At 30.2% G+C, this 24307-nt stretch overlaps 1 protein-coding gene across 1 annotated transcript; it reads left to right on the forward strand.

The window, feature by feature from the left end:
- Positions 1-13387: 13387 nt before the first annotated feature.
- LOC129870498 (eukaryotic translation initiation factor 5A-4-like) lies at positions 13388-15933 on the forward strand. Its single transcript, XM_055945307.1, has 5 exons — positions 13388-13602; positions 14630-14752; positions 14843-14899; positions 14988-15062; positions 15518-15933. The coding sequence occupies exons 1-5, from the start codon at positions 13480-13482 to the stop codon at positions 15617-15619; spliced, it is 480 nt and encodes a 159-aa protein (XP_055801282.1). The 5' UTR covers positions 13388-13479; the 3' UTR covers positions 15620-15933.
- The last annotated feature ends 8374 nt before the right edge of the window (positions 15934-24307 follow it).

Here is a 24307-nt window from a genome sequence, read left to right on the forward strand (position 1 = left end):
ATATTCAATTCCCTTCCCCATTATCAATTATAATACTAGCAATAATATACCTTTTATCGGTATGCACAAATGACTAAATAGAGGTGTGGTTGATTCTAACCTCAATGTGGCGTGCTCTTCATCGGCACCGTAGGTAAGCTTTTCCTCCTATTCTCTTTTTTTTTTTTAAAAAAATAATAATTATGCACTAAAAATCACAAACTCTACTAACTTATTTTAATAAATATGGAAAAAGTAGTATTGGGTATTAAATAAATTATAAATTTAGCCCATCAACTAAATTAATTATCTAAAATTACCCATCAATTAAATAACTGTATCTATCGAATAGTCCAAAATTTCATCTAAAATTTACGGAATGAGTCATTTATGATATAAGAAGCTCTAGTACTCAAAACGACCTAATGAGTCATTACAATAACACTTGAATTTTTTATTCAAAAGTGGTATTTCTTTGTTACATTTTGTTTGTCTTATTTTTTTTACAATTTTTTTAATTCTAAGTAATCATATGACATGTTTAAGACCTCAATATTAAAAAATATTTTGGTACATTCTACATATATTAATTTAAGACCAACAAGATTCAAGAATCTTATTCACTCTCTTAAACTTTGTGCCAAATCAAAATCAGACAAACAAATTGAAATTAAGATCATAAATTGGAAGCAACTCTTGTAGCACTAAACTTGAAGAAGTTACGTAGTAAAATTATTTACTAAAAATTCTAGAGCAAGACGCAAGCTTTCATTTGGTAAAATATTGTACAGAAAACAAGAAATACTGCAGAAAACTCTATTATTATAGATTTCTTACAAACTTTCAACAGCCAAATGGTAATGTCTAAAAATCTAGATGTTGACTTTTGACCTACAATTTAAGATTAAAAAAAATGCTAGAATCTCTAACCTCAAACACTGCAAAATAAAAATAAAAATTGCTGTAATATTATAATATAAATATTTATAATTAATATTTTATATAAATGTCGACTCTGGATATAATGAAATTAACTCATTTGCCACTATATATTTTTGTGATAATATTAAAAGAAAAATATATTGCCATTAAATGTATCTTTGTTGTAGCGAAAGATAGGTCAAACTACACTAAAAAGGAAGAAGATCAAAAGTTTAATGATTGATGAAGAGAAAGATGGTTTAACTGAAAAGGAAAAGAAGATCAAATCACAGTTGTGATTTAAAGTTGCTCAAGAAAAGAAGACAACAAGATGGACTGGTGAAATCTTTAGACAGATTTTGTTTCTATGTTTTGTCATGTTATCTCTATTCTTCTGAAATCTCGACATCATGTACAACCTAATTGACTTGAGCATTATCAAAATGCTCTCTAGCAACCAACAATATGAAAGATTCATACAAATTACTCCCTCCGTCACATTTTAGTTTTCTTTTGAAAGTCAATTTGACTAATTTTTAAAGTTAAATTATATTATTTTAACTCAATATTATAAAGTAAAAAAAATTAGATATTCAAAAATTATATTAAAAGTACTATAAGTTACAATTTTTTTCATAACAATATGATAAAAAATATATATCTTAAAATGTTAGTTAAAGTTTATATAGTTCAAATCTCAAAAAGAAAATCATGTCAACTAAAATGGGACAGAGGAAATATATAATAACATATCACATTTTGTGAAAAAAAGAGGAAAAAAAAATTGGACCAGCGAATAATAGGCTTGTTAATGGATCATTGAGGAGCTTTTTAAATTCAATTTTTTCATTTCTTCTATATTTGTGGAATTCAGCTTCAGTGGCTGCCCTTGCAACTTTTCATAAGATATCGTTAAGTAATAATTCTCTAAATCTTCATTCCTAAAATTATCGTGTACGTAGGTGGCTCATACAAAATTTGTGTTTAAAAGTACCTCATCAAAAGTTGAAAGTAGAACCTTTTGCTTATCAAAAATAAAAATTCATCTAATTTTTTTTTGGGTGATTGTAGGTCTTCATCAAGAAGATTGAGAAATCAACATCATATTTCCTTCAATTTACGCTTCTACTTTAACAAATGTAATTGAATATATTCATCAACACCCAGGGGCGGAGCTACGTGGGAGTGAGGGGTTCACCCGAACCCCCTCAATCAAAAGATTACGTTGTATACAGAAGGTTAAATTTGAATATTATGGGTATATACTATTTAATTAACCCACTTAGAACAATTAAAAGGAGTGGCTCAGCGGGCAAGGGGGTTCAATTCACAGTTGATGTTGCGGGTTTGATTCTCGTTCAAGCCTTCTTTTTTTTAAAAGTTTTTAAAAAGTTTTTCACTCCCTTTTCTATTTAATGTGCATTTGGACTTTGAATGTGTTGTTGGCCTTGGGCTTTTCTCCTATTGGGGCTGAGTAGGCAAAAATTAGTTAGCCCATTTGTGTGTATTTGTTAGTTACTGAATAGTTAATTATTTTTTATTTTTTAAATATTGTATTTTAAATATTTTGTATTTATTTTTTTATGTAATTGAAATAAAAAATATTTCTATTTTCTCTTTTTCATGCTCGCATACTGATTTAAAGCCCTAGCTAAATGTTTTTCCTACTTCTGAAAATTTGGTTATCTTTATTTATTTTTTTCGTTGACACTAGTTGATTCATAGAATTACTTATCTTATCTAAAATCATACCATTTTTTCTGCGAAATAGTCAGAGTCATGAAATGATTCACAATCTTCACTTGTAGCATCACTATTCTCTCTCTCTCTGCTATATTTATGTTTATGAAGCTATTTTCGATCTGAAGTATCCCTGTATACCTGTTAAGTGGGTCGGGCCGAGTCAGACCGGCTCATTAATTTTTTTGCTCATCGATTACTGGGCCGGACTGGACTATATCTTTACTGGGCTGGCCAATCCGAGCACAACAACCAAAATCTTAAATAGTCCAGCCCATGACCCATTAAGGATATAGTGTCCGGCCCTAATGGATCGGACCGAGTTGGACCCGTTGGATTTGATTATGTATTCAAAAATTTGAGTCAATCATCAATATAGTGTATCGTTATCTATTTGATTTAGAATTAATTATAACAATTTATATACTTACAATATACTATCTATTATAGTGATATACTTAATTATATATTATATATATACTTACAATCTATATCTAATATACTCAAAATATACTATCTATTAGTATATATATACTTATATTATAATATATAGACTTACAATGTATATTTAATATACTCACAATATATTATCTATTATAGTGATATATTCACAATATACCATCTATTATAATAATATACTTATATTATATTATATTTATAATGTATATCTAATATATTCAAAATATGCTATCTATTATAATAATAAACTTAATTACATTATACCATCTATTATAATAAAATACTTATATTATATTATATATATACTTACAATGTATATCTAATATACTCACAATATGTTATCTAGTATAGTGATATACTCACAATTTACTATCTATTATAATTATATAGTTATATTATACTCTATATACGTACTATGTATATCAAATATACTAACATTATACTATATATTATAGTGATATAGTTAATTATATTATATTATATATATATATATATATATATATATATACTTACAATCTATACATAATATACTCGCAATACACTATCTATTATAATAACATACTAACATTATATTATATATACTTACAATGTATATCTAATATACTCACAAATCACAATACACTATCTATTATAATAACATACTAACATTATCTTATATATACTTACAATGTATATCTAATATACTCACAAATCACAATATACTATCTATTATAATAATATACTTACATTATATATTATATATACTTACAATGTATAACAAATACACTCACAATATATTATCTATTATAATATTATACTTACATTATATTGAAATCTTATAGTGACTATAAATTTAGTTTTCAATATATGGTTATGTAAAGTAAAAAAAAATTATTTAATTGAATCATATAAAATTTATAGAGAAAAAATTTAAGAAATGCAAAGACTCAATGAGTATTTGACTTTATTAATATATTGATAAAATTCAAAACAATCAAGTTACAAACTTACAATTAGTTGTATATAATAAATTGTAATTTCTACATATTTTGAATCTTTTTCTCCAATTCATCTCTATTAGCATTAATAGAAATTGACTCATAATTTTCAAAATCAACTAATCTGTAATTTGGACTAGCTTGTGCCGAAGGATCTCCAATTGACATTATTTCTTCTTCTTCTTCTTCTTTTTTTCTTCTTCTTCTTCCGTATATTTTGCTCTTCCTTTATTTCTACGCTATGATCTAATCCAATCTCTAAGAAAAACTAAAACATTCATGGCATTGCTCTCCAAAGAGTATTGATTGTCTTCGATCTACTATCTTCCTTGACTAAATACGCTCTCCGATGCAATAGTTGACATTGGGACATTTAGCACATCCCTAGCCATGGTTGATAGTGCTGGATATTATTTTTTATTGTTCTTCCATCATTCCAGTGTAGTGACACTATTTTCATCATAGGTCTCTGGAATCTGTCTCAAATAATAATTAAGATCGTCTCGATTTATGCTCTATTGTAATGTAGGCTGTATTCTATTCCAAATAGATAAATTAGAAACATCGTGGGTATGCATACCACGTGCCCGTATTTTAGAAGATGATAGCTCATCAAAAAGACGATAAAGAGGAACAATATGACTACGGTTATCCTTATCAAGTAAATCGATATAATTATTATATAATGTTTGAATATGATCATTTGCATCACTCATCACCTTAAACATACTAGGTTCTTCATCTTTTTCAATTTCTATAGAATTATATATAAGGTGAACACATTAAGACATAGTACTAAATTTCATATACAGATTTAACATAGTACCAATTAAATAAATAGGAGGAATAGAAAAAAAATATTTTTTAAATTTTTCTATCATTCCAGCGATAGCTTCTTTGTAATCATCTTTCTTTTTATATTTCATAAGCAATACAGGAATTTCGGCTAAATAAGCTATGGTATTAGAAATAATAAGATAATAAGCACCAGAAAATTCAATAGTAGCCAAACAATTTTTTTCTAAAAACATAAAAACATCATCAATTTTAGTCTAATCAGATTCTTCCAACATGATTTCAAAAAATTTATATGTATATTGGTTAAAAGTTGTAGTTATAGGGGCTTTATAAATATTGCAAGTCTTTAAAAAATCATCAGTAGAATTTCACCAGTCTCAATTTCTTCGGGCATTAATCTTGGTTTAAGATTATTTTTCTCCCATTTTCTTTTAAATTCTTTAAGTCTAGCTTTTCTATTATTTTCTTGAATAAAACCAACTGCATGCCTATTTTTTTTAATTTTTGGTTCAAAAAATAAAGTTCATATTTTACAATTAAATTATATATACTACAAGCACATCTAATATGAAAAATATCTTCTAAAGGGGGAAAAACTCAATTTTTAAAAAATTAATAGCAGCGGTGTTTTTAGATGTATTATCAAAAGAAATATAAAAAATTTTGTGTTGAAGAACATAATATTTTGCAACCATTGATATAGAATCAAAAATAAATTGTGCATTATGTTTTCGGTCTTCATCATATTGAAATGCTAAAATACGTTTTTGCATGATAAAATCACTATATATCCAATGACAAGTAATAGTTAAATAATTATTTTTAGTTATAGCACGACCAAGATCAGAAATAAGTTTACAAGTATTTCTAGGAATACCGTTAAACATGCGATTATAAATTGCTTGTATATAATGAATAAAAGCATCAGAAGAAGCAAATAAAAAAGGTAGACAACCCACAATCATCATTTTCGCTATCTCTTCATGGTCCTCATTTTATTATACGTTCCCATTAATTTTCGGATATGTGGGTTTAATCTACCTTGAACTGGCCCAGTAGCACCCCCTATTCGTTCTCTCCAACCAATATGAAAATTATCTAGATGTTTAGTCAAGTGACCCGTCTCACCTTTATTACCCTGGTCTTATGCTCGAAAATTGATTGACAATTTTTACATTGAACTTTAGTTGTTCCGGCCATGCGTTCAAAATAATGCCATACTAAACAAGTTTTTTTTCTTTCTTTTACAAGTTGTGGAGGAAAATTAGCAGTTTTAGATTGAGCATTACCTATATCTACATCAACACTAGCTGGTGTAACATCCTCATCACCATTATTATCTTGTTCTATTTCTACTTCAAATTCATTTGGTTATTCTATACTATAAGTTTCTTGATATTCATTTTCATTCATATCATGTGTACCTACACCTATTTCTCCAAATTCATTAGGTGGTGCTTCAGGCATATGAGAATAATTTCTATTTGTACTACCTCTACCGAAAATACTTTTTTTCTCACTACCATTACCTCCTTCGGGACACAATGTTTTAACACTTTTACCTATATTTTTTAATCTAACCATTATGTAAATTAAACTAATAAAAATTACAAACACGAAAATGAAATATTTAAATATACTAGAATTAATTTATTAAATAAAAGCAAGAGAAGGAGCCATTATACCAAATTGCCTGAATCAAACAAAGAATTGTAAAATTGATGAAATGTTGAACACTTGAAAGTTGGAAACTTTCACTTGATGTTGTTAATTGCAAAAAATAATAAAAGATTGATATCACTTTAAGAGAGAATTGAAAAATTGAGAGAATTAGATGATTGTTGGTGAAAAAATTAATTAAATGTTGTAGGTATTTATAGAAAAAAAATTTGATTAGTAAAATTTTTTCTAGCCATTGGGCCCAACGGTCACTTTCTGAAAAGTGGTCCAACAGATATATTTGAAAATTAAAAAAAAAATTATACTGGGCCGGTGGGCCAGCTATCGATCCCTTACAGGGCCATTTTTATCGGGCCATGCCAAAAAATGAACCGAATCGGCCCACTCTGTTAAAAACATGTGTCGGCTACTACTTCGGACCCTTAATGGGCCAACCACCGCGCCCACCAGCCCATTTGACAGGCTTATTCTGAAGTTGACCCTCTAATCATAGTTTCATTGGTTCTCATTATGTATTCAAACAAATATATCAACTTCTCTATTTATAACTATTTTCGCGACAAGTTGTTATATATATATACACACAATGGAATAAGCAAGTAAAGAACAAGACGTAATCAATCAAATCAAATCTCCTTGATTGGGGCACAAGAAGTAGTTTTCATGATCAAAAGAGCGATATCAGTGACTCTGAGAAGTAAGATAGTTATTGATTAAGCAACACCGACATCAACAATGATAGTACAATTCTATCCTTCAAGTCATGATCTGCCGATGGATCTTCATATGAGTAACTCTAGCAAACAAACAAGAAAATAGATGAAGTTCAACTCAGCAAGAAATTAGGTAGGGCACGAAAAAGATAAAGAGAAGGGGTTGCTCGTTCTCTTTTTTTGAATTGCACTATTGAGTAAGAAATTGATGCTTGCAAAAATATCGATATGATAGAATTAGATATAAATAGTTACAATAACAAAGAGGGGTTAGTCGCTTATTGTGTGAGTGGAATGACCCAACTAAACTTAATCAGTTCGAATCATTTTCCGATTCTAGAATATTCTGAACACGAAAAGACAAAGGTGCCAGATCTGAACACTACTTAATCGAAAGAGATTTTTCAAAATGATTGTTTGAATAACAAAGTCGAAAAAAATATAGTCAAAAAAAAAAGCTGATAGTGATTAACTCATACAAGCAAAAATATGAAAAAGAGGGCCAACCATGAGAATGACTAAGTAAAACTTGTTGTATGATAAATAAATAAATTCAAATCTCAGGACATTCAAAAAGGTAAATGAGATCTCTGCTTGAACGTAATCATTCTTATTTTGGATCGTTTTGAGGGCTGTTCTTGGTGTCGGGGGTTCGAATCCCTCCTCGCCCACAATCGGCCCAAAAGGGAAGTACCTTTCCCTCTGGGGGTAGGAAAATCATGATCGGGATAGCGAACCAAAAGCTATGGAACTTGGGTGTGGGTCTTTTGTCGAAATGGAATGGTTTTTCTTTTTATCTTTTTATTTATCGTGAATGGGGGAATCATTACACATAGTATGCTTTATCAGCATATTTTTTTGTTTTACGCCCCATAACTCTTCCTCAGCCAGGCTTGGGCAAATGACAGATCTATTCACTCTATCAATAACCGAGCCGGATCTGGTGTATCAATATATATATATATACAATGGGACGAATGCTACAATCTTTAACCGTACAAGATGTTAGCTTATCTTATTGAGATGAAGACACGTACGTGTACTGCACGATTTTGTTTTGTCAAACCACGTGTACTTTTCTAAGTAAACACAATGGAGACAATACATCATACTCTGTACAACTATTCTATCTCCTTCAAATTTATGTGTGTAAGTTTTGTTGGGGACACGCACAATAACACGAAAGTATGTATGATCAAAATAATAGAAATAAAATAGGAAAATATTGATATTAAAAATTTATGTGAATTTTTTTTTAAATAAGAGAAAAATTATTGGTCAAGAAAAACCATTGATATTACTATAGCAAATTTTTTTATATTAGATAGTTACGAGTACAATACTTAAAGTAACCACAACACACAATAACATTCTTTTGGTTTTCATCTTATCAAAATATCGTTCACTCTCTATCTATGATATACCTCACTTTGCTCTCTAATATTTTTTCTTGGTGTGTTTTATAAATGAGCAAGAATGCCTTATTTATAGAAAGAGAAAAAACCTCCCTATGTGAACATAAACAAATATAGAAATTTCAATATTTTAATGTAAACAAATCTTTTTAACCGTTTCAACAAAAGTATACGAAGATATTATTTGAACGGTTATCAATTTTAACAAAGATATGAAAATAAATTACCAATTTAATGAATAAATATTTTTGACCGATTGACCACATCTTCGATGCATGATAATTTTTAGCAAAGAAAAATAAAAATCTTCCATAAACTCATGAATGGTACCTTACAAGTTTTTCAATTCTTCAACACTTTTATAATTTCTTTGTTCTTAAGTTTTTCAATTCTTCACCCTCGTACCTATTTCTTCTTCGTTATTCTATTATCAGATCTTTTTTGCCGTATATTTTAGAAGCCAAGAAGAGGGTGAGCGAACACAGCTATAAAAATTATACTATGTGCTGTCAAAATTGTACTATCAGAACCCTTGGTTCTGCTTTACTTTGCCTCCGGAGGTTAATTTAGTAGCATGTTGTTCCTTTGTTTTTCTTTTATTGTACTGTATTGTGAGTATTCTTCTATTCTTAAAGTCTAATGCCGTTGTCCTTTTTGGGTGGCTTTTGTTGGAATTTCTTCATACATATTAGCAAATCAAACAAAATTCCTAATATGCATGAAGAAGTTGATGAAGGTTGCAGGGAATCGGATGAAATCCCAACCAGAACAAAAGCAAATTCCCCCCTCAAAAGTTCAAGTGCCTTATTTCATTGTAAAAGCATCATCTTTTTTCAAATAGAGCTACTTCTATTCATCTTTCCTTTGTTCGCTTCACTATATATTTTTTTTAATCAATTTTCTATTTAAAATTTTGTTTTTTATTTTCAAGTAGATGACGAATTGATACTATATATTTCAGGGACATAAGGATAGTTGACCAAACAAGTGAGTGATAAGAACTACCAACTTTAAAAAATTATTATAACTTGCCTCATTACATTGATCCTAAGGGGGGAAACTTACAATTGAATTTGATTCAAGAAAATTAGTAATTATTCATGTGATTTATCTTTACAAGGATTCAATTCAACTTTATAAGATGATTCTCCTTTCTTTGCTATTTCTGTATGTGTAATTTCAAGAGCTGATCTGTTTTCTTTTCTTTGTATTCTAAATTGTTAGTTTTATTGTGATTTTGTCAAACTCTTAAACTTTAAGTTAAGTTAGTAGCTAAGGTTTACATTAGTATTGTTATAAATTTTGTGGCTATGTTTAGTGTTTCTTTTTTAGTATAGAAGTTTGATAAATTTCAGTTAAATTTTGGATTGATAAGTTTGACCAGTAGAGACAGTAAATTCATAAACTGCTCTTCCTTTTTGTCAGAAATTATTTCATTTCTATTGTGATTTACCAAAGTATTTAACTTTTGGTTAATATTTAGTACTATAGATAATAACTACTTCTTAGTCATAACCCAAACATTTGTATTGCTTAAATTCTTGCATGCATGTTAGCGATTGATTTCGCTTCCTACAATAGTTATGTTTTTCTAATGAATTTTTATATCTATTACCATAAAGGAACCTATCTTTCTTTCAGGTATTAATGAGAGGAACAAAAATAATGTCAAACCTCTAAGCACAAGTGAGGTAGAATGAAAGCAACAATTGTTATATCTAAATCTTCAAGCACAAGGCTGAAACTCGAGTCATCCTCACCCAAAAAAAAAGAAGTAAAAAGCGAGTCTTCTTAACTAAAACAAGTGAGCATGTTTATTGTTAGTACAGAATCCATATTCTAACCTTAGCACTCTTGAATTTGGTAAAAGAACTGCTGAAAAAAGGCTTATATTCTCAGATTGGTGTCTCCATTTTGGGTCTTAAAACAAGAGAGGGGAAAACCAGTAGAAACGTTAGGTGAATTATCAATTTTTCTGATTTTTGAAATTTTTTATAATTCATCTATTTAAGGACTCCTTAATAAGTGTCTCCTTTTTTACCAATCTATTCAAAAATGTCTTTTTTGAAAAAGGGAGAAACTTCATCTTTGTGGAAACTGAGATGGGTTCTTGGGGCAAAACTGGTAGACTAGGTGATGTTGTTGGTGGACTACCACCTGCCCTGGCAATAAGTATCAATCTTTGGTTTGTTTTTTATTATATTTTTCGTATTCATTTTTTTTGTTTAGGCCCGTGGACATCGAGTAATTAATGACAGTATCTCCTTGATATTGATTATTTATTTGATCTTCACATTGTGATTGTTCTCTTCAGTGAAAAATATGGGAGAAGATCTAAAATAGCTGGCATCAAGAATGACACATTAGTTTACTTTACCTGAATAACAAAAGAGAATGACACTTTTAATTTACTTTACTTGATAACAAATCAATCAAACAACCCAGACACTAACACACTTTCTACTAATTTCTAATTTTTCATTTATCTAAAGTTGTCTGAAAATATGCATTCTCTTTGTTAAATTTTCCCCTAAAATGCATCTTTTATTTTATAGTACTCTACTTTTATTTTTGCAGCCCTTTTAATTTCAAGTTAATTTAGCTGATATCTCTTTGTTGTGTGATTTTTGTAATAGCCAAGGTTGACTACCAAGCTCATTGATATCATGAATCAAGATACATTCATTTGATATATTTAATAGTATTTTTTTGATAATGTACTTATTTTTTACACGTTGTAGAGATAACTATCTTATTAAGCACAACTTACACGTCATAGAGATAACTATCTTATTAAGCACAATAATGTACACATGTAACAATAGCTTACTGGCAATGCCGTATCTAGATGAATAAAAATGCTCAATTGTGTGAGTGTCCGTTTTCATTTGCAAGGAGTGTTGCTTTAGTTTATAGCTAGGTATTTTTAGTTTGGATGACATACACCCAAGTGGTGAATACCTCTTTTGTTGCCCGTACACTTGCTGATACCATGTAAGTAGTGACAACACTGATAGAAATATGCTATTTAGTATTAATTTATAATAGCGACCCTAGAAGCATCAAGCATTTCGATATGGTCCAATATGATTTTCAGGATAATTTCAAATATATACGATAAACTAATTAGTTTAAAATAAATATAGCCATGCTGAATTTATATTAAAAAACAATCAAAATTATAGGAAATATACAGTGACTATACAATATAGCTTGTCAAAAGTCATTGATTATACAATATAAATTATTTATACATGAGTTATATACTGAACAAACATTATGATACACTCAAAAACTGAATATAACTTGATTATACATGAAATATATACTGATTATACATGCATATACAACAAATAATCATTTTTTTAGTAATTACTTTTTTGATCGAATGACCTTCTGTTGTAATTATCCATTTTCAATTTCATGTCACAAATTTGATAGCGTTGGGCCCGTGTTAAGCACGGCCATGGCCTCTCTAGTATATATATATATATATATATATATATATATATATATATTAGGATAACATATTCACTTGTACAACAACTTAATATTTCAATGCTAAAGTATACTTCAAATGTACATTTTTATAAAAGGAAATTTTCGCATATAGCCACTCAAAAATATCTTAATTATGCTTCATAGCTATAGTTTGCTAATTGCAATTCGTAGCTATAGTTATAGCAGTGTTTGTATAATTTGTACAGCATTTGTATACGTTTGTATAATTCGCTATACAATTCACATTTTTTTGTATAACGTTTGTATATTTCACTATACAATTCATGCACAACGTTTGTATAATTCACTATACAATTTGTAGTATTTGTATATTTCACTATACAATTTGATTCGCGCATAACATTTGTATAAATCACGCGAATTATACAAAACTCAACTGTATATTTGCGCGAATTATACAAAACTCAAATTGTAATTACAGTTAAATATTTACCGCAAACCATAATTAATTCAAACTATAGCTATGTTAACTAATATGTGTTTGCTTATCCGTGTAATTTTCCATTTTATAAACAAGACATGAAGACTCGTACATAAAAAATTCAACTAACAATTATGTATCAAATCATTAAGGAGTGATAAAATATTAAATAGGACTTTAAGGTTAATAATAGTTATTTTATATATCAAGGGGTAAAAATATAGGTAGATAATTCTTAATAGAATTAATGATTTATCTAATAAGAAATTTGAGTAATCCACCCACATCAATAAACTGTTAAATATAAATTTTTAATCCATAATCAACCGTTAATTCAATAATCCAACACCAATAGAAAATCATAAGCACATCCAAATCGACTCTAGGCTCTCAATTTTATTCAATGAAATACTTCCTCTATTTCATATTAACTAAATTTCTAGAGCTTTTTTTATTGTTCAAAATAGTTTAGTTGTTCAAAGTTCAAGAGAAATATTTAAAAAAATTTCTATATTTACCTTTTCCATTAATTAAGTTTTGTAATTTTCTAGGAGTTAAACTATACTATTTATAAAATTATACTCTAATAAAAAACTATTTGTATTTATAATTTCACATTTAATTATATTTATGAGGTTGATTAAACAAAAAGATAATAAAAAAAAATATAATTTAAATTTTGTTATTGAATGCTTTTTTAATATGTATATATTATCTTAGAAATTCAGTTAATACGAAAAAAAAAGATAAAATAACAGAGCGTCTTTTGAACGCAGAAGAGAAGTTAAAAGAAAACCCTAGAAATATAAAAAGGGTCTCCGGCGGTTCGAGAGAGGCTTCATTTGTTAGTGAAGATGTCGGACGAAGAGCACCAGTTTGAATCAAAGGCAGATGCCGGAGCTTCCAAAACTTACCCTCAACAAGCTGGTACTATCCGTAAGAACGGTTACATTGTCATCAAATCCCGTCCTTGCAAGGTTCTTCTTTTTACATATCATCATATGCCATAATTCTCCTTTTTTTTGTTAGTTATTTTGATTTTTTGTAACTGAGAGAGGCGGATTCAGGATTTGAAATGAATAGATAATAACTGGGTACACTATTTAGTAGTCTTCTTATTAAGTTCATTGTTTTTAATGGATCTGGTATTGGATTTTGTGCAGTTTAATCTGCAAAGTGCGAAGTTGTTGATTATCAGTATTTTTAATCTTTTTTTCTGAAGTTATCATGGCGACAATGACTAATTTTAACTACTAGCTATATATGTTAAAAGTAGATAAAATAACTGTTGCTATATAAAATACTAGTAAAATAACTAATTTTATGGAGAAATGTATCAGCATCTCAAAAGTATTTTCTTTTATAGTATTATAATAATTTGGATTTCGACAGTTTAATTTTGACATTTTAGAATCTTCAATTTTTTGAAACAAAACTTATATTTGTAAACTACGTAAAAAGAACCAAAATCAACAATGATTGGCAATTCAAAATATTTAAAAGATATGAAAAAATTACGGTTAAAGATAGACTTGTTTGAGTCTCGAAATTCGAAATGTGCCATATAAATTGGGGCAGAGGGAGTATTGATTACCAGACTATTGGACTTAAATCTACAACGAGATTACCCAAAGAGGAGATATATTTAGCTCTAAAGGAAAAATAATTCTTAGTTAGTAAAGTTGCTGTCATGTTTTCAAGCCTTGAAAACAACCTCTGGCAGAAATGCAAGGTAAGGTTGCGTACAATAGACCCTTGTGGTCAGGCCCTTTCCCGGACCCTGCGCATAGCGGAAGCTTTAGTGCACTGAACTGCCTTTTTTTTTGGTGACCTTTTGGTTGGATTCAAAAGATTCACATTTTTGTTGTGTGAAAATTTTCATTGGTCGTCTAGCTTTCAATGCAGATTTTAGTTCGGCCTTTGTTCCTCATTCTTAGATCAAACAGATGATTTTTCCCTTCAGTACTTCCAAGTGTTTGCTAATTTAAACATTTCTATTTACAGGTTGTGGAAGTCTCAACTTCCAAGACTGGCAAGCATGGACACGCCAAATGTCACTTTGTTGCAATTGATATCTTCACTGGCAAGAAACTTGAGGATATTGTTCCCTCTTCACACAATTGTGATGTATGTACTCCTCAAGTTCTTCATGTCCATTTCACAATGTTCTTTTCCTTGCATTGTCGGTCTCATGTATTATGATTGTGTCTGTTGCAGGTCCCCCATGTTAATCGTACAGATTACCAGCTTATTGACATCTCCGAGGATGGATTTGTATATCTCTATTCCCTAGTCAGATTCTTTTTTGTTATTTTGATTGTGTGTCTGATACGTGCATTATTGTTAATGTTAATTAATATAGGTGAGTCTCCTCACTGACAATGGTAATACTAAGGATGACCTGAGGCTTCCAACAGATGAGAGTCTTCTTACACAGGTTAGTAAGCAGATCTAGCTCATCCAACTTTTCAGCACTATTTCCAACTTATAATTTGAAGACAAAGTAAATATTTTGAGGCTGGTGTAAAAATTTATAGTCATTGCAGTATGCATGTTCCAACTCCCTTTGAAGCTTTAGTGGTTTCGTGAGAAGATCGTAATTTATCTTATTTCCCATTTTGTAAAAGTTGACTTGCCTTCTTCACTCCTATTGTTTTCGTTTTCGAACTGCTCTGTAATGTTTTTACTTGAGCCGAGGATCTATTGGAAGCCACTTCTCTAGTTCCCAAGGTAGGATTACATTGGGTATGTTGTTTTGTCCCATTTAGTAAAAGGGCTCTTTCGTTGGTGCATATTATGAGAGTTTTTTGGAGTTCTGTTAGGCTGTTAATTCTTCTGTTTCTAGAGAATGTTGAAGGTTTCCTAACTAGTTCTAATTTGCTAAATGTGCAGATCAAGGATGGATTCGCCGAGGGTAAAGACCTTGTTGTGTCTGTCATGTCTGCCATGGGTGAGGAGCAGATTAATGCACTGAAGGATATTGGTCCAAAGTAAATATGTTAAGGGAGAGGAGGAGGGATATGACAGTAGCGGAAACAGAATACGGGACCAGCTTGTTTGAGAACATCTACTTCTACTTAGTGTTCTTGATACTGTTTGATCCCATATCGATAGTCCTTGATTTGTTGGAATTTTATCTGTTTGTGTTTTAAATGTTTTCAAATGTGGGGTGGGAGAAGTTAATCTGGCATTATACACAATTTTGCACCTTTTGTTTTTATGGAGCTAGAAATTGTCATATTAAGCATTAAGATCGTTGTAATTCTATTTTCCTGCATCTACATCAGGTTAACCTCTTCTTTTCTTAAGTTAATAATGTCAAATTTCCTCTTTCGATGCACATAATGAAATGGAGCTCCCTCTATTGATAAAAAGATATGTTTTCTAATCAACAAGCATACGTGAGTTGATTTTTTAGCTCAACTTGTTTAACCAGGTTGCTATATTGGGGGCTTGGTCTATGGCTTCTGGTGTCATGGAGCGGAGTGCACAAATATTTTTCTTTTGGGTCGTTATTTAACTAATATCTGCTTCATAATTTTTTGGGATGATGCATAAGTACTTCTTGAACTGTAATCAAAATTTTAGTGACATACCTTAATTTTATTAGGGTAATATTACATCCTAAATTATTTTAAAATAGAATAAATACACTCTAAAGTTGAGTTAGCGAGCACACTTTTTTGAAGGCAAGTGATGAGTGAAAATTATAATTAGTTAGTACACATAATTATTGATATTAAACCTTATATATATTTAATTATTTTCATGTAAAATATTTACTTTAATTTCTTCCTCATTTTAAACTTTTTATTTTTTTTCTTTCATTAATTTCTTCTCTGTTCACTTTTAATTTATTTTAAAAATTTATGTGGATTTTTTTTTAAAAATAATTTAAAAGTGTCCTTTAATTTTAACGTTTTAATTTTTTTTTATGTTTTATTTGATTTTTTTCACTTATTTTGATATTCATTCAAAATTAACTTTTGGAATTAAATTTAAAATCAAATCAAAAGGCAAGACAAAGAAAATAAAAAGAGTAAATAAAATCAATAGAAAAATAAATGAGAAAAGACAATGAATGAAGTTAAAAAAATTTAAAAAGTTTAAGTACAAGAAAAAAAATTATTTTTTTTTACATGTATTAATTTAATTTAAATGCAAGATAAAGAAAAAAAAAGAAGGTTTAAAAAGAATTCAATTTTTTTTAAAACTAATTTTTTAAAAATAAATAAATAAAATATATTTGCTGATGTGGCAGATGAGTGTGTACAAACACAACCAACTTACTTGATTAAAGGTGCCACATCAGCATAAAAAGTGCACGAAAATGTGGAAAAAATGATTTCAGAAAATAATAGGATCCTAGTTAAATTAAGATATATTGATGGAATTTCGATTATAATTCGAAGATACTTATACATTATCCCTAATTTTTCTTTTTGCAAGTTTACCTACTTTGGGCAAGAGGTTAGACAGTTAGTAGGATTACAAAGGTAAAAGACAAAATGCATAAAAATTGGTTAAATTTTCACTTCATGAGCCTGGAATAAACGCTACAAAAGAAATAGGGAAAAGAACACTTATATTCAAAAAGAAAAAATATTTATCCTTAAGGGTATGTTTAGTATGAAGAAAAATATTTTTCATGGAAAATGTTTTCCTAGAAAATATTTTCTTGGAAAACAAGTTGGTTTTTAATTTATTTTTTTATATTTGGTTGGTAAGTGACAAATATTTTCCGAAAAATTTCTATTGTTTGGTTAGTGAATGAAAATATTTTTTTAGAAAATATCTTTTATTTTTGACTAGAGAGTAAAATAATTTCTGACATGAAAATTAACCTTATTAATTGACTCGAGATTCGATCTTAACACCTGATGTGGGACCCAACTCGACTTTCAACCCAAGATTCGAGTTTCAAATTTAGACTCAATCCGGACTTGCGAACCGAAATCCGACCACACCCGACTTCAAACCTATCTTTCAAATAATTTAATTTTTTTAAAAGTTATTTTTTTTTTGGAGTGAGGTAGAGGTTCGGGGTGAGGGTGGAGTGAAAAAAATGAAATTTTCAAAACTTGAAATATTTTCCAAAAATATTTTTTAATGGTTTTTTTGGTGTGTGTGTGGGGTGGTGGTGGTGGGGTGCGGGGTAAAGGTGAGGGTGGGTAAAAAAATGATTTTTTTTGTGGAGGAAGGTAGGGGGTCAGGTAAAAAAATAAAAATTTCAAAATTTAAAATATTTTTCAAAAATAAATTTTTAATTTTTTTGGTGGGGTGCGGGGGGTGGGGGGTGGGTTAGGGGGCTGATAGGGGGAGGGGTGAGTTAAAAAATTAAAATTTTAAATTTTGAAATATGTTTTTAAAAAATAAAGTTTTTAATTCTTTTGGGGGTAGGGTAGTAGGGGTAGGGGTAGGGATGAGGTAAAAAAAAATAATTCAAAATGTGAAATATTTTTCAAAAATATTTTTTTAATTTTTTCTTAATGTGGAAGGGGGGTCGTGTTAGGGGTGGGGTAAGAAGAATATATTGTAATTTGAGATTGAAGGAGAGTTTTGGAAATTTTTTTTGTTAGTTTTTGGAAGAAAGTCATTTTTTTAAAATTTGAGAAAAATAAATTGATTTGAAAAATATTTTCCAAAACATTCAAGCCAACCAACATGAGAAAATTGAATTTTTTTTCCTGAACATACTCTAAATGCCTCATTATTTTTATACTCTTTTTTACTTTAAAATGACATAGATTTATTTTAAATTAGCGCGATATGATAACGATATGATATCAATATACCGACGAAGTGGTCACAAAGAATATATTTTTTACTAATTTAGAGTTTAATAAATAAGATTGTGACATTTGTTATGAAATAAATAATGGTGGATGTCTATCACTTGTAATTGCTCATTACCAAATTCTACCACTATTAATTGTTCTCTTTTATCATTTCTCAATTTGTTTATAAATAAGGCAATGCAGAGAATGAAAAAGCGTGCAGAAAATATCAATGCAAATATAGTCTAAATTCGTCTTCTTCCTCTCTTCTTATTATTAATTTGCTTTCTGCCTTTTGCTTACTCTTTTAATTGAATTATTTTATAACACGTTATCAGTATAAAACTTAATCACTTTGAGCTATTTTAAGCAGGTAACAAAAGGGTAAGAATTTTATTTTCTTAAAATGTTTAATATCTCTAAACTTGAATTTGTTGCTCTTGATATATTTGGAAAAGGCTACTCATCATTGGCACTAGATGCCGAAATACACCTAAAATCGATGGGTCTAGCAGACACCATTAAAGATGACAAGAAGACATCTAGTAAAGACCGTGCCAAAACTATGATATTTCTCCTCTACCATCTTGATGAGGAGTTAAAATTACCGCACCCCACATTAAAAGACACCCTTAAACCGTGAAAGAATCTAAAAGAAAGATATAACCATCTTGTCACGACCCAAGCCTAGGGCCTAGACGTGACATGGCGAATGAGGAACCCGAAAGTACCTCAAACAAGCCTCTTAGCATTCTTTTAGCCTTTCATAGGTAATGATGATAAATAGACAAGCGGAAATCATAATAATAAATCTTCAACTTACATATGTCCAACAATACCTCTAACTATTAGATTTAATGGGGCTAAGACAAGTTCCTAGCTCACCTCAATCATAATAGAAGAAATGCCATAATAAAATATCTTAACATATCATAAGCTAGAAAGACAAAGGAGTATTGTTCCTGGAACATGGGAACTCACCAAAAGTAGTCTTCAATGGAATATCAACTAGACACGTGGAGGAGAACGAGGAGGAGCACCGATCCCTACATGGTGATATCATGTAGGCAAAAGAGTATGCGTTAGTACTTTGAATGTACTAAGTATGTAAGGATGCATGAACATTGAGAAAATATTATAACATTTATGTAATATGGAACATAATGTAATACATGCATAATAAATCATATGGATATCTTTTAAAACATTCATTTTGTGGGAAATTAACCATAACCGACATTTAAGACCATGCGAGCTATTACATGGAATCCAACATAACCCCCTACGTTGGCCGGGGAGACTACTTGTCAGGTAGAACTCCGTCAACTTCATTCATTTCTTTAACTTTAACTTTAAGGGCTATTTATGGATCCATTAGCCTAAGCCTACAAGGGCTCCTATGTTGGCACATAGTTAATGAGACAAGGGGTTGCTACTAGGATTCCCTTACCGAATCCCACCTCAATGCCTCATTCGGTGCTAAGTCAATCCCACGGAATAGTTTAATACTTCAAAATATTCATAGCATATAACTTGAGAATTCAAACATCATATTCGGTAGAATAGCTCATTAAAACATTTGATAATTCAAATATGTAAGAATTGTCCTTATTGCATAAAGAATCCATCATTCATATCATTTCATCATTCTTTCATTTCATAAGACTCCCTTTTTGATCATAGATATTGCTTTCATAAATATTTATTTGGAGTCAAACTTTCAAGTCAAACTTTATTAAAAACATAGTAAAACTAGGTGGGTTCAAATCACTTCAACTTGCAAATATGTATGTAAATAAATATACATAAATACTTTGAAATCCATTAATTAAAAATCATGCTTTTAAACAACCCACCATGAATTTCAAGAACCTTTAAATAGATAAATAGATGAATTACTTGTAAACCATCAATTCATACATATATAATTATGTTGCATCAAAATAGACCAATAATCATTAGTTTAACCATGATTCATACTATTAAGTAAAAATAAGAATTACCATAAGAAAATATTACTTGAAATCAAGATATTTAATTGAAAGAGTTTTTGGACTACATGGGTGGAAGAACCCATGGATAAACACCCACATAACTTAGAGTAAAGCTTAAAGAAAATAAACATAATTTATCATATAATCAAAATAATTTAGACATGAGAGGAAGAAATACTCTCATTGAAACCTTACATACCTGAAAACCGAAGCTTTAGTTGGTACCGGAAGACTTAATGAACACTCTTGAGTCCTAGCTTCTCTCCTTGCCGGAACGTTTTGTGTACTATCCGGAATATATGAATTACCGGAATAGTATTTCTTCACTACTAAGAACTAAAACTATATTTGAGAATGTGTATAGAGAGAAGATTTGCTTGAGAAAGTTTGATGAATAAAATGAGAAAATAAGGTGGGTGTTTATAGGTGGGAAAGAGAATCTAACAATAAATAAAATAATTATAAATAAAAATCTGAAAATTTAGTGGAATATATTGATGTCATGGATGATGTTAAATGGAGGACAATTTATGTCATGAGTGATGTCAAATGTATCTAGATCTTTCTATGGTAGGTGAAATGAGTTATCTTTGACAGAATACTCTTTTTGGGAGCTGCGTTTGAATAAGATAAATTCCTTATTAGGATTTGGTGTCTTCATAAGAATTGTAGATATGGAAGTCTAGTTTCATATCGTTCAAGAATCAACCAATTTGGATAAACCTACAGTGAGATATGATTTTTCTTCTATAAACACTCATTTCCGTAACAACATCCTACCTTACAAAGATTAATTTATTTGACCTACTTAACCTCCGAATCTTAAAATATGGTCTTCATAAAAGTTGTAGGTAATGATCTTGTGGTTACTCAGAAATTTGAATCACTCAATTTGGATATTTCTATGAAAAGGTATGACCAAAATACAGAGGCTGTATCATGTTTAGGCAAAAATTGAAACATCGTATACAACGTTTTTAGGGGATATTACACATCTGAAGTTGGTCATCCTTCCACAGACGCATCATGATTGACTCAATTTGGGATTAATGGATTTTAAAAATATAAATGAATATAATTCTGCCTTGTTTAGAATTATAGCACAATTAAATTTATGCAAAAAAGAAATCACTAAGCAAGACAAACTTGAAAAAACATACTCCACATTTCCGCCCGTGAATATGCTCCTGCAGCAGCAATATCGCGAAAAAGGTTTTAAGAAATATTCTGAATTACTTTCTCACCTTCTTAAAACAATATAACAAATTGTTAATGAAAAATCATGATAGTCAACCCGTTGGTTCTTTGCCACTCCCTGAAGTGAATCAGACAAATTATAATCAACGAGAAAGAAGTCATGGCCTCAGTTGTGGTTGTGATCGTGGTCGAAGAAGAAATTATAATCATGATACTCGTCTGACACCAAAAAATGATCAGTAATACAAAAAGAAGAGTGAAAAGCAAGAAGTACCAAAAAAAATTAAGAAAATATATATCATAGATGTGGAGGTATGGGGCACTGGTCACTGACTTGGCGGTCATCAAAACGTCTAGTTCAGCTAAGCGTGGCAGCGATACTAGAATCGGAACAATCGGATCGGTATCTACCAAAATCGGACCTGAACCGGCCATGAAAATGGTGGTTTCATCCGGAACCGGACCGGACCGATAATGCCTAGAATTAGGGGTATACATGGACCGAGTTGGTTAGAATTTTTTACAAACCAAACCAAACCATTTGTGTCGGGTTATTAAATCTATAAACCAAACCAAACTAATAAAAATCGGGTTTTTCGATATCAAATTTTTTTGGGTTTTTTCAGATTTTTTGGGGTTTTTCAGATTTCTCAGGTTTTTCATAGTATCTAATAAAAATCACAGAGCAATGCTTCTTAAAAAGAGTTCTAGTACAAAATATCAACATATAAGATGGAGACAGAACGCTGTTTGAGGTTTTAACTTTAAAATATAACTTTATAAGATGAGTTTTTTGTATATTATTTAGACGGGCTTCTCAAATCCAAATCTAAATGTAAGAAAGAAAACAAAAATTATGAAAAAATTTTAAAAATTATATTTTAATAAATATTTTTATGTATAACATAATTTAAAAGTGTATATCTATAATCGGGTCGGTTTGGATTCGATTTGACTTTTTTTAGTTAAAATCAAACCAACCCTATAATGGTCGGATTTTTTTTCCAAACACCAAACCAAGTCAAACTGAACCACTAGTCGGGTTTTTTTTTCCAGTTTGGTTCGGTTTGGTGCAGTTTATCGATTTGCCATTGTAAAGACCCTCAAGGTCATTTTTTTGGAATTTTTGTAAACTGACCATTTTACCCATCCCTTTAGATGCCCCGAGTCGTTTCTAATTGTTACCGGGTGTTGATTTTTAGAAAATCCTATGAAAAGTTAAGTCCTTGGGAATTTTGAGTTTCATAAGCTTTAAGTATTAAAAAGTGGTGTTTGGGGTCAATTGGAGCTACGAGTCTCGGAATGGAATTCCGTCGATTCTAGCAACTCCGAAATGTCGAAATAGGCTTAGGAGACTTTACGGAATTTGATTTGGAGTTGTAACGAAGATTTGAGGCCTTGCGTTGAGAATTTAAGGAACTTTAAGCCAAGGTTTGACTTTGGTCAACTTTTGGAGTTTCGATGCTCGGAATGGAATTCCGATGACTCCGTTGAATTCAAGAGATGGGTTTTGGTCTAGAAGAAGTGTTGGTTGAATTTTTAGAGGTCCCGAGTCTATTTTGGTATTTTGAAGGCCTAAGTTGATTTAGTTGCGACTTTTCGAGTTTTGGGCCAACGAAATCTCGAATTTAAATTCTGATGGTTCCATCAACTCTGGAATGACCAAATTAGTCTTGTAGCACTGTTGAAATGACGCTCGAGGCAATTGATACGAGTTTGGGGCTATTTGACGCTTTTGACTTTGAAATTTAGCCTATAGTTGACTTTGGTCAACATTCTTGGAAAACGCGCTCGAATAAAACTTCTAACAGCGCGGTTAGTTCCGAAATATTGATTTTGGTCTAGAACGACCCTTCGTTCACTTTTTGAGGCTTCCGGACTAATATCGAGGCCCGTTGTGGAATGAGGCTTAAAATAGCTCTTGGGTGTGGGATCCACTTTTTATTAAAATGATCTCGTATGGGAATTTTGAATGCGCCATTGAGTCCGGAATGTTGAATTTATTGGGGTAGCATATTTGGTTTATTTTTATCGGATTCCGAACGAATTTCGAGCACACATCGGAGACTTTGGATTTTCCAAAAATCAGAAAAATTGCAGAAAATTGCAGCAATTGATGAAATTAGTTTGGGGTTTTTTCTCCAACTTTAAAACCCCATAACTTGAGTTATATAACTCCAAATTGGGTGATTCAAAAGTCAAAATTGGAGAGATTGAAAATTGATTTGGAGCATTCGATTTAGGTAAAAACCGCGATTTTAATTGTAGCTTTGTCCATTTTCGGATTTAGTTTTTGAAGAACTTTGAGTAATTGTTTCTTGACCTATATAAACTCGATTTTGGTGATTCAGGGGTCTAAATTCAAGAGAATTTCGTGAGGAATCTCGTGGTAGTCTCAAAAAATGCGAGAAGAAGCTTCGTTCGAGGTAAAAAAGCGTTTTAAGTTACTGATTTAGAGCCCGTTTGGATTGACTTAAAAAAAGTAACTTTTATGTATGAAGTGCTTTTAGAACTTTGAAGTGCTGAAAGTTATTTTTATAAATAAGCAGTTGAGTGTTTGAATAAAAGTGCTTATGATGTGAATTTTAGGGTTAAAAGAATAAAAAAAAGGTAGTTTGGGAATTTAGTTAAAATACAAAGGATATAAAAGTAATTTCCATGGTCAAAGAAAATGACTTTAAGCACTTTGGAAAAAAAGTTAGGAATTCTAACTT

This window comes from Solanum dulcamara, chromosome 10, assembly GCF_947179165.1.
Source record: "Solanum dulcamara chromosome 10, daSolDulc1.2, whole genome shotgun sequence".
Taxonomy (NCBI): Eukaryota; Viridiplantae; Streptophyta; class Magnoliopsida; order Solanales; family Solanaceae; genus Solanum; species Solanum dulcamara.

What these genes read in the sequence shown, in the direction of transcription:
- LOC129870498 (XM_055945307.1), top strand. Translation starts at nt 13,480, where the DNA reads ATGTCGGACGAAGAGCACCAGTTTGAATCAAAGGCAGATGCCGGAGCT. An exon ending in TCAAATCCCGTCCTTGCAAG is followed by an intron (nt 13,603 to 14,629) that starts GTTCTTCTTTTT and finishes TTCTATTTACAG; the next exon opens with GTTGTGGAAGTCTCAACTTC. An exon ending in CCTCTTCACACAATTGTGAT is followed by an intron (nt 14,753 to 14,842) that starts GTATGTACTCCT and finishes TGTCTGTTGCAG; the next exon opens with GTCCCCCATGTTAATCGTAC.